The 12,520-nt window shown below is 37.6% G+C and overlaps 1 protein-coding gene across 1 annotated transcript in view; it reads left to right on the top strand.

Annotated features, from left to right (window-relative positions):
• LOC103022871 (SPARC (osteonectin), cwcv and kazal like domains proteoglycan 2) overlaps nucleotides 1–9,584 on the top strand; it is a 69,163-nt gene extending 59,579 nt beyond the window's left edge. Inside the window, exons 8-10 of the mRNA XM_007250128.4 lie at nucleotides 490–552; nucleotides 3,964–4,101; nucleotides 6,265–9,584. Of these exons, the coding sequence (XP_007250190.2) occupies nucleotides 490–552; nucleotides 3,964–4,101; nucleotides 6,265–6,413 (350 nt within the window). The 3' untranslated portion in view covers nucleotides 6,414–9,584. The remainder of the gene's footprint in view (nucleotides 1–489; nucleotides 553–3,963; nucleotides 4,102–6,264) is intronic.
• The last annotated feature ends 2,936 nt before the right edge of the window (nucleotides 9,585–12,520 follow it).

The raw sequence follows: 12,520 nt of genomic DNA, 5'->3' as shown, positions 1-12,520 counted from the left end.
CATGTAGAACTACCACAACATTTAAGGTAAAACAGAAAAATCCAGTGAGAATTTGATGAATAAACTGAAGATAATAAACTTTATTTTGGAAGGTTGTTTGATAGAAACTAGACATTTTCTGAAAGGAAATTAACATATTAATATATAGTGTAGTCTGTCTAGTTCTTTTCTATTTTATTTTATATTAGTATATCTTAGTATAGTCTAGTTTGTCTTATTCTGTACTAATCTGGTTTATTTTCTGGTCTAACTGAAGATTTTGTATATTTAACATTATGGTAATAAGATACCATTATAGTTTAATGCAGTGTGATAGATTATTAGCAGATACATTATTTATAATTAAAACTCTGATGTATTATGCATCCCTTGTTCTGATGTAATGGTTGTCCTGATAGTGCTGTAATGATGTAATAATGTACTGATTCTTCTGACAGACATTTTGAATATGCACTGTTTTATAAATGAGCACTGTCTTGTGACCTGCAGAGCCTCCCTGTCTGTCTGAGATTGAGAGGATCCAGGTACAGGAGTCCTCTAAGAAGAAGCCAGGTACACCTTCAGTTATAAATGTGTGTGTGTGTGTGTGTGTGTGTGTGTGTGTGTGTGTGTGCAGAGTGACATGCATGCGTTATGTAATTGTGTAATTCCTGGTGTGGAGCAACCGGGGGCACTGTAAAGGCTTGATTATACAGATTATGAACCCCTGTTTGGGATTAACTGCTAATTAGACCGGGATTACAGGACGAGCTGGCTGTAGAGACAGACAGACACGCCAACACACACACAAATACACACACACACACAAAAATACACAAACACACACACACAGGCAGGGGATTAGACTCCTCTCAATTTAACATTTCCCAAAGGCAGGTTGTGTGTGTGTGTTTCTACATGAGTACTAGTGTGTGTAGGTGTGTATATTGACAGAGGACAGTGGATTCACACCTAACAGATGGATGCTTCAGTTCTCTGTATAAAAGCTGAAGCTAAAACACCAGGAGAGCAGGATTACCTGTCAGCCTATTTCCTCTATCTCTCTCTCTTTCTCTCTGTGTATCTGTCTCTCTCTGTTTTTCTCTCTGTCTTGCTTGGTTCTTTCTCTCATATTACATCCTCTCCCTCCCGCTTTCTCTCTTACTCCCTCCCTCTCTCTCTCTCTCTCTCTCTCTCTCTCTCTCTCTCTCTCTCTCTCGGTGGGTTTGTTAGGCAGCAGGGTTGAGCTGTAATACTGAGTGACTGTTTTGTATGACAGCAGCCCTCCTGGGAGGCGGGAACAGTACATCAGTCACTGAGCTGTCGTTGGTTTGTTAGTGCTGTCAGTCACTGTAGACTACAGACATCTGAGAAATTGCGCATGTCTCCATACACACCCAACATACATTTTATTCTATTTTAGTCTAGTGTAGGCTAGTCTGTTTTATGCTGTTATATTTTATTTTGTCCTATTCTGTTATATTCTAGTCTAGACTAGTTTTTCTTACACTGTTCATGCCGTTATTTGTTTCTGACCTGTTCTTATCTTGGCTGGATCTACTCTCATCTAGTCTAGCCTATTTTGTCTTATTGTATTTCATTTTCTCATATTCTGGTCTGTTCTAGTCTAGTCAAGACATACTACAGTCTAGTCTAGTGTGTCTTATTGCATTCTATCATATTGTGTTTTAGCCCTTTATGGGCTAACATGTCTTAGTCTGTTCTTTTTTAAAATAATCTAGACTACTCTTGCCTGTGTTCTATTATTTTTTACTCTAATGTCTAGTCTAGTGTAATATTATTTTATGTTATAGTCTATTTTTGCCTGTAATATTGTATTCTATTATATATTTTTGTCTACTCTGCTTATTCTATTTTGGTGTTGTATAGTCTAGTCTGTCTTAATATATTTTAAGTTCTAGTCAAGTGTTTTTTTTATTTTAGTATACTTTAGTCAAGTCTGTCTTATTCTATACTAGTATATTGTAGTTTGTTTTATTCTATTTTAATAAAACACAGTTGTGTTATAATGAGATCATTTTGTATAGCTTTCTGACTTTGCAAAGGTTGGTGGGGTAATCTGTCTTATTCTAGTCTAGTCTAGTGTAGTATCTCTCTGAGGGTGTTTTCACACCAGCCTTGTTTGGTCTGGACTTTTGAACATTTAAGTCTAAACCAAAGTAGCAAGTAGGAAAGGGGGAGAGAACTAGGGCTGCATGATATTGGAAAAAAAATGACATTGCAATGTTTTCTTTTAATTATAAATATAGCGATATTAAACAATGCAGGACCTGTGACTTTATCAGACCTTGTGTCACGAGATCTAATTGTGCAATTAAATGGTCTTTTAAAATGTAAATAAGAGCATTTTTCTGGGATGAAAGCGTGATTTTGGCTGTGACTGGAAATATCTGAAATTTCAGCAAAACTGTGCTGAACTGAGGTGCACAACTTTCAACAGACGGTCAGCGACTGCATTTACAACACGTGCCCAGCCATGTGGAGGCCATGTGGTTACCTCCTGCATCCTGCGATGTGACTATTCTGTTATGTTGTTATTTATTCTTGTATAAATCTGTTTTTCCACTCTTTCCTTTGCTATTGTAGTGTATAGTCAACAATAGTCTAGTTCAGTGTTTCTCAACCAGGGTGCCGCATCACCCCGGGGTGCCGTTTTGCTTCATCGGGGGTGCCGTCAAAATATTGCACCTCACGTGCATATTTCCTTTCGAGAGTCAGCACGTTTCGGGCTGTGTCCCAATTCACAGGCAGCATACTGTGAAGGATGCGACCCACAGAGATAGGCGGTGTATTACTGCGCAGCTGTGACGCAATCTGCCTTTGAATACAGCCTCCGAAGGATGCGGCCCCTAAATTGGGACACACTGTAAAGTTTTCCCCCCCACGCGATGCACTGCGAGAGTTGTGTGAAGCACTTAAGCTAGCATGGAACGTTTTTTAAAAAGAAGACTGCAGATTCAGATAACTCTGAAGCGGAGCCATTAACTTCTTCATCCAGTGGTAGTTCAGCAGTGAGTGTAGCAGAGTATCTCACCTGAAATTTTTTTTTCCGCCAGCAACACCCCTCGACTCACCTGAAGTATTACGCCAGCACCCCCCCCCCCCCCCCATCCCGTTTACCTCCCTCTAATAAATAATGCAGAGTATATGTTTATAATACATTGTAAACTAGGGTGCCTTGACATTTTGCATACTTTTAAAGGGTGTCGTGATAGAAAAAAGGTTGAGAAACGCTGGTCTAGTTCACTCATTCACAGCATACATTTGGAGAAGATATGAAATGTGAAATAACTAAATTATCCATTGTTGAGATTCAAACACTATGACATCCTTGACACATTATATTGTTTGCAATTGCACTTAAAAGGTCATGACTCTAGTCTGTCCAAATCCATTATGTTCTATTGTGTTGTAATCTAGTCTGTTCTGTTAAATTTCTCTATGAAGATCTGCTCTAATGATGAAACAGAGCTGATCAGAAAATAAATTAACTTTAAAATAATTAGCAGTTAATCTGTTTTTTTTTGTCAGTAGTGCAGTGCATTAAAGATTCTCTCCCTGTGGATATGAAGAAAGAAATCTGTTATTTTCTGCATATGCCAGTGAACAGAGAGATGGCAGGATGCCATTAGCTAGAAGCTTTCGTTTCATGGAGCGGTCCACGAGCTGCTTGGCCATCATTGTCCAATAAATAGGCTCTCTCCCTGTCTGCTGATAAGCTTTCTTATCTCACATCTTTAAAGTGCCACTCAGACTGCATTCCCCTGACATCACTGTGCAGCAGCAAAACAGAGTGTCATATTAATGTAGTGTGTGTGTGTGTGTGTCTGTGTGTGTGTGTGTTTATGCTTGTGTCTTTGTCTGATATGCTGTGACTGCTCAACAACAATAGGAAGCTTATCAATATTTAACAAGTGTGTGTTCCTGTGTTCGTGTATGTGTGTGTGTGTGTGTGCGTTGTAGGTATGTACATCCCCAGCTGTGACGAGGATGGATACTACAGGAAGCTGCAGTGTGATCAGAGCAGAGCAGAATGCTGGTGTGTTGACCCACATGGCAATGAGGTCACTGGATCCCGCGTTCACGGCAACCCTGACTGCGGTGAGTGTCACCTGTGATATAGTTTTTCTCTGTGTGTGTGTGTTTGTGTTGGGCCTGTCATAATAATTACATTATTGACGTATTGTACAATAAATTGACTCATTCTCAGTCATTTTTTTTACCTTTTCTTTAATCATCCATTAAGTTCATTGACGTAAATGATCCGCTATGCAGATTTTGTTTAGAATCAGTGTTTTTTTTTATGTTTTATTTTTTTAGAACAGGTATTCTTAAACTTTTTTTTAACTGTGCATATTTTTATTATGGGTTTGTCATAATAAGGTCACATTTTATTTATTTGATAGATTTATTCGTTACAAATTTTGTCCAGTATTTTTCCTATGCCGCTAGGTGCTGGAGAGCAAGCGTAAGTGTACGTGTGAGTCACGACCCCCTAGGTTAAGAACCCCTGATTTAAAATATTTAACATTCTAATTATTATGTCTTTTTTATATAATTTAAAAGGGTGTAATTGTATTATTGTGCTTTAATATAATTTCATCAGTGGTGTAGAATGGTCTTAAAATGACAATACTATAATTTACTGTAATTGTTCCTGTGGCAATATATATTCTTATAAAAAACAGTTACTGTGATGACATTTACTGTAAGCAAGCTACTGTAACATATACAGCATAAATAAATTATGCAATATAAAATGCCATATATTGTATTTTATAATTACTTGGTCACATGGGACAAAATTCTCTTAAAATGTCAAAAAAAAGAAAAGAAGTTAAAATCAAAGTGTACAACACTGTATAAGCTGTAGTTAATAGTGAATAGTCAAAGTGTTAACCCAAATCATCTTTTAAGGAAAAATATAGTTCATGGTCTAGACCTTTAAGGCAAGTGGTACATTAAGAGTCAGACAATTCCAGGTGCAGCCACATCATTTTCTAGTTCAGTAGTCTAGAGGTACAGTAGGCTGCTAATAGCGCCAATAAAACTGTAGTAGGATAAACCTGGTTCTTTATTTTAAGGCAGTGCATTGATTTGGCTCTTACTCACAGTTGAGGGTTTAAAGTCTTCCACTAGTAATAAACTGCAATGAACTGTGACGTGACAAATAAGGAACTCAATACAGAAGATAAAATATAAGACACTGGCTTCTTTCCACTTAAATTGCACACAAGTTAAGGTATGATGTGTGGGTATCATAATGTATTTATACAAGGTTTAATCATTTTCATTGAATATTTAAAACGTTTTTTCCTTCTTATTTTCTTATTTTAGAATATAGGCGTAGAATACTTCTATAATTATAACATGATTAGATATAATTACATTACATTACATTTCATTACATTTGGCAGACGCTTTTGTCCAAAGCGACTTACAATAGTGAAGTACAAAAGTAATAGAAGTTTAAAGGTAAAACATCTTTAGATAGGGCTTAAAGGAGGTCGAAGGGAAATAATGGGATAGAGGAGTGAAGGAGGGGAAGAAGGAAATGAGGTTAGAAGTAGGTAGTGTGTTAGAGGTGTTAAGAGAGTAAGTGCTCTTTGAAGAGCTCTGTCTTCAGGAGTTTATTAAAGACAGTGAGAGATTCTCCTGATCTGGTAGTAGAAGGTAGTTTGTTCCACCATTGGGGAACTCTGTATGAGAACAGTCTGGATTGCTTTGTTACAGACTGTAGTTCTGTATCTATTTCTCTACATACATTATTATCCTCCTTTCATCCTGTTCTTCAATGGTCAGGCCCCACAGGAGAGAAAATCACCACAGAGCAGCTATTATTTAGGCGATGGGTCATCTTCAGCACTGCAGTGACACTGGCATGATGGTTGTTAGTGTGTATGATCAGACACAGCAGTGCTGCTGGAGTTTTTAAACACCACAATGTCACTGCTGGACTGAGAATAGTCCACCAACCAGAAAGAAACAGACAAAGGTGTCATATGACTACTGATAATGGAATAAAGGCTCATATGCTGGCAAATAAAAACCCTTAATGTCTGCTGAGGCAGTCTTGAGATGTAAAACTCAGCAACGTTGAAGTGTGCTACAAAACATACACGCCACAAGCTAGATAAGTTTTGGAAATAAGTGCTGTAGACTAAATAAAGTGTGTTTTGACTTGTTATGGCTGTTTTGTATTTTGTAGAACACTACACACGAAATGCACTCTGTATTTTAATGGTTCTCTACTTTCTGTCACAGATGAGTTAGTGGGCTACTCTGGGGACTTTGGCAGTGGCGTGGGATGGGAGGATGAAGAGGAGAAGGAGACAGAGGAGAATGGAGAGGAGGCTGAGGAAGAGGAGGAGGCTGAGCCCGGAGAGACTGACGATGGAGGGTACATCTGGTAGAAAACACTCACAGTCATTGTTATTGCCTGTCCTCCACAAAGACCATCTGTTGAAATATCAGTATGAATTCATTTTAACTCTTGCTTGGTTGAGAAGCTCTTTTTTCCAATGAAGGCTGAACAGGTAATTTGTCATATATTTCATATGAAATAATGTTTTATTTGAAGTGGAAAGTAGCAAAATATGGCATGAAACCATGCATAGACAACTAGCAATTTGGATAAATTGTATCACAATGTTTCTGAACATATGAATCTGATCAGGTGGACAACAGAATAGAACGATACGCAATTTAATTTGGACATGTACGTTTTTAAAAAAGAAACAACCTGATTAATGTATCCTAGTATAATTTGTTCATAATATTATAAAATAAATATAAAACCCAGCACTGGTCCTTTGTGGACAGGTTGAGGACTTCTTTTTACTGCTGTTAAACGCACAGCATCAGAAATCACTCACTGCATCTGCATCTGAAACCTATACTAAAGAGCTTAGCAAAGTGGGCTAAGCAAGCAAAGTGAGCAGTGCAGTAACTCTATGGGAGGGGAATGTAGAGGGACGGGGACAGGGACAGAGACAGGTTTTGTCCTAATTATGTGTCATGTTTTCTTTGCTTGTACATTTACACAGAACGTGGCAGTGCTGTGCTAAAGAACAAACACTGGTCTAACCTACTCATCATTAATATTACTAGGGATGCTTTCCTATTCAATTACATTTAACGTATTTAACGCATAACTGTCAGAACCACACAAACAATTGCATAAAGCTGCCTCAGTTACAGCCCAGAATAATTATGTTACTGTCCATCCAAAGCCAACTTAGTACATACACATCTCCTACCTCTGAACTCATCTGTAATAGAAACAAATATATCTATTGAAACTTTTAAAAGCTGGCTGATTAGGAACTCATACTGTATCTAAAATCAGGGCTCGGATTGAACCGATTTAATTTCTGTTTCTCGAGGCTGGGAATCACTATAGATGGGTTTCAAGGGAACATTATAACAGATATGTGTGCACAACCAGGGGCAACAGAGAGTAGCACTCAGAAAGCACAATGGAGAGCAACAATGACATTAAACTGTTGTGCAGTAAACTACAACAAACACAGAGAAGGATACAAATGTTTAGTATCCCGGAGGGATTTTTGACATCACAGATTGCTGGCATCTTGGACATATCTGAAAACCATCTGTGGTCAGGAGTAGCATACTGTTCACTCTATAGCATTAGCATTCTTTGTCCATCTAATTTTTCAAATATATCAAATGTATATTTTAAATACTTAAATACAAAGAAGACTAAATACAAATAAATTGTACTCACTTGAGCATAAAGTGTAGTCTAAAAAGTCTAAAGTAGATTCAATTTGAATCAATTCAAATTGATTCAATTCAAATTACTTTCGTTTTAGGCATAATACGTAAATGATTTGAGTCTAATTAACTCTGCATATCCAACTCTGAGTCATGATTGCAGCAGTTGACCAACAGTACAGTCTTGTGACTGGCTAAGGTATCAAAGCACTTATGCCCCCTGGCTGTGCATGCACCCTGTAATGTTTGTAAATGGGAAACCCATCTATAATAATCACTACAAACCCAGCTTTACCTACTACAGCTTTGCTTACTCTATTCATACCGTTCAGGCGCCATATCCAGCTTCAAGGAGTAGTCCTCACAAAGTCCTTCTAATGATGAATGTGCCATGTGTGTTATGTTGCTTGAATGTGCATTTCTCTTTCTCTTTTTTCTTGCTTTGTGTAATCTGTACTTGAACACTTAGATCGATTCAGACACCTTTTCTTTTTTCCCTGTACGTGCTATTCGCAAGATAAACGAAACACTGATTGATTGATTGTTTTTAATATTGCATGTTAGTTCAGAAGAATGTACCTTTTACTGCCTGGACAGATGCAGAGTACTCTGGCCCTCTGATATTCAATATTTAGTACTCTGGTTCAGGTTCTTTTTCCAGCAAAAATCTCTTCAGACAACAAAATATATATTTTTGTTGTGCTTGTAGGATCGTAATATAGACAGTAAGGTTTATCTGGTAACATCAGTCTAAAGTCAGAAAAAAAAAAATGTGGGGCTGAATCTTAAGAAATGTTATTGTGAATAATATATATATTGAATTACTATTGAATTGTCTTTAGATTGTAATATATAAATGTCTTTCATTAATTTAAAATAGATGTACTCTTCATTGTATGACATTTTGAAGGGGTACGATGAAGGAACTGGCCTTTGACGGATTACCTCTGATTTGATCAAGCTAGAATAAAAGTCAGCTGCAGTCTGTCAGCTGCAGGTTTCAATGTGCTGAAATGTAAAGTGGGGTCAGTTGTGCACTGTCTGGACCCCAGGCCAGCATTATCACAGACCTAAGAGGCTTGCCTGAGGAATGATATTTAAAGTGATGAACACATCATGGATGTGCTGCAACGCATTCATTATAATGAAACCGATTCTGTTGTGAATGTCAAATTTTAATGAGGCTGCTGTCTCCTTCTCTTTCAAGAATCTGTGGAGATTAAAAGGAGAAGGAAAAAAGACTTCCTCCACGCAATGCATTGTAAAACCATGCCCATCCGGTGCAATTCATTACTGTGGTAATGCCAGCAGAATCAGTTCGTATATCTGTGTAAATTAGCTCTTGAGTCGTGGTCTTCAGTGATGCTGCTGGCGACAGCAGGGTCAGAGAGAGAGAGAGAGAGAGAGAGAGAAGCACAGTGACTGGGATTCAGCAGAGATGTGCTTTCAAACAGTCTAAATTAAAACAGCATGCTGGATAGAAAGAGAGAAAGAGAGAGAGAGAGAGAGACAAGCATGTGGCTCTAAGACATTGTGCACATATTTGGTTCTACATTCAAATCAATCGTTAGCAGCAGCATCTAAAAACATTCACGGCTTTAGACCCATTGAAAGCAGCTGTCTGAACAGATAAAATTCTCCTACACTGAACCATGAAGCTCTACAGAAATCCTGAAGAAATCAATGTTATGGTTTTGTGGGACAAACCCAGAAAACATCCACCTCTTCTCTTCTCTCACGTCACATTATACTGAACTGCTGCTGTGTAATCAGTGCTATTTAGCTCTCAGTCTGTGACATGTTTTCCACTGTATTTAATATTTGATAATAAATCGGCACTGAAACCATTGTATTGTTGGCTTCTTTCTTGGGTATGGGTTTGTATGGACTTCATAAGATAAAGAGACAAAACATGTATTATTATTATTATTATTATTATTATTATTATTATTATTTGTTGGTAATTATTATTAGTTGGTAAAAAAAATTACCAACTGCTCCTGGCTTCTTTTTCAGCCAACCTCACTACTGCTAAAGCTGAATTTTATCACAATAAATTCTGCTCTCTCACAGACTCCCGGAAACTATTTGCTACATTCAAATCACTACTCAACCCTCCGCCTCCTCCTCCGGCTACATGCCTTACGGCTGAAACACTTGCCTCATTCTTTACTGGCAAAGTGGCGGCCATCAGCAACCAGTTTACTGATGCACAATGTAGCAGTCCTACTACATCCTCTACTGCCCGGTGTCCCTCCACCGAAGGCGTTGCTTTCTCCTCGTTCACTCCTCTCACTGAGAACGAGACACTGGCTCTCCTAACACGTAGCCGTCCTACTACGTGTCTGCTTGACCCAATTCCTTCAAACCTACTGCAAACTATCACACCTGCAATCATTCCGGCTATCACTCACACGATCAATGCCTCCCGGCCTGTGTAGTAAAACCACTCCAGATGATCCAGAACGCAGCAGCACGTCTGGTCTTCAACCAGCCAAAACGGGCACATGTCACCCCGCTGCTCATTGAGCTCCATTGGCTACCAGTTGATGCTCGCATCAAATTCAAAGCTCTTACAATCGCCTACAAGGTGATGTCAGAACAGCTCCTTCCTACCTGCACTCGCTCCTGAAGGCTTACGCTACCTCCCGGCCGCTGCGCTCCTCCAATGAACGTCGCCTCGCTTTGCCAAACATTCACACAAAGCAATCCAGACTGTTCTCATACAGAGTTCCCCAATGGTGGAACAAACTACCTTCCACTACCAGATCAGGAGAATCTCTCACTATCTTTAAGAAACTCCTGAAGACAGAGCTCTTCAAAGAGCACTTACTCTCTTAACACTTCTAACACACTAACTACTTCTAACCTCATTTCCTTCTTCCCCTCCTTCACTCCTCTATCCTATTATTCCCCTTTGACCTCCTTTTATCCCTATCCAAAGATGTTTTACCTTTAAACTTATTTTACATTGTACTTGACTATTGTAAGTCGCTTTGGACAAAAGCGTCTGCCTAATGTAATGTAATAATGTAATGTAATTTGTAGTAGTAGTAGTAGTAGTAGTAGTAATAGTAATACCTTAATTTTACCAGGAAGTCTCACTGAGATCCGAAAATCTGTTTTACAGGAGAGACCTGGTCAAGACGGAAGCCATACAGACTCAGAAAACATCAAAATACATGTGCAACATTAATGCCACATAACCAACATATTACAATAACAACTTGTCACATTGGTGCTTTAAAGTTTGTAAACCCTTTAGAATTTTCTAGATTTTTGCATAAATATGACCTAAAGCATCATTAAATGTCCTAAAAGAGGTTAAAGAGAACCCATTTGAACAACTGATACAAAATGATTATACTTTTTCATTTTTTATATATTTCACTTCTTAAATATTACTGTTTGTCTGGTATATGATATACAGCTATGGAAAAAAATAAGATACCTCTTAAAAAATGATGAGTTTTTTTATTTTACCAAATTGAAAACCTCTGGAATATAATCAAGAGGAAGATAGATTATCCCAAGTCATCAAACCAAGCTGAACTGCTTGAATTTTTGCAACAGGAATGGCATAAAGTTATCAAAAAGCATTGTGTAAGACTGGTGGAAGAGAACATGCCAAGCTGCACATGATTTCTGAACTCTTAAAATTTTATATATATAAACATGTTTTCTTTGCATTATTTAAGGTCATCTTTTTTGTTATTTCAGACATTTCTCATTTTCTGCAAATAAATGCTCTAAATAATATTTTCAGTTTGGAATTTGGGAGAAATGTTGTCTGTAGTTTATGGAATAAAACAACAATGTTCATTTTACTCAAACATTTTACTCCTGTATTTAACTTTATATAAATTGCTGATCCAAACAACCAGTGATTTATAAAGGAAAATCATAAGAATTATTAGGGGTGCCCAAACTTTTTATACCCATGTATGTTGAAGCAGGGAAAATATTATGGTCTGCAGTCGCCCCCTTTGGAAGAAAATGGAATTGCAGCTCTCCTCTTTACTGTACACAGTTCTGTTATTTCCCTTATCTGAGATTGTTGTTGTTGACGTGGTATTATTATAAGCCAGGGTTATTTAATCGACAGGCTCTAATATTAATCCACTAATTCAGTTTTCAGCCACTCTTCATTTGCTGTAACTGTCACTAAATGAGAAATAACAGCTGTAATAAATGCTGTTAGTGTTGACAGTATTACCAACCAATATTTGACATTGCTTCAGCAGGAAATTAATGACTGTAATGTGCTGCCTCAGAATGGGCTGCTGAAATGCAGTGCTTTAATTATTGAACTAAAGCTGCTGAGCAGTTTTCACCACCTCCTAAATTTCCAGCAGAAAGTATCCGCTGTTGAAGAAAGGGACTTACTATACCCAAAACTAAATTTCTTAGGCCTTTTTATTTTAAAAGAATATCAGCTCAGAACAAAATACATAGACTCTATATAAAACTAATTTTTAAAAAATCTCAATTTAATCTACTTTCTTACAGCATTGCTACAACAGTGTTCAAAGGTGGCATGGTTAATGTTTAATCAACAATACTGTATCATTTTAATGACGTACTCAAAATTAGCAAATATTTCCTCTTTTTCCAAATAAAGATATTTTTCCAAAAATCCTAATCAAATCGCACTGTACCTTATATACAGTGCCTTGCAAAAGTATTCAGCCCTCTTGAACTTTTCAACCTTTTGCCACATTTCAGGCTTCAAACAAAGATATTAAATTGTAATTTTCTGTGAAGAATCAACAACTAGTGGGAC

Source organism: Astyanax mexicanus, chromosome 15, assembly GCF_023375975.1.
Source record: "Astyanax mexicanus isolate ESR-SI-001 chromosome 15, AstMex3_surface, whole genome shotgun sequence".
NCBI lineage: Eukaryota > Metazoa > Chordata > Actinopteri > Characiformes > Acestrorhamphidae > Astyanax > Astyanax mexicanus.
This window is presented reverse-complemented; position numbering and strand designations above follow the sequence as displayed.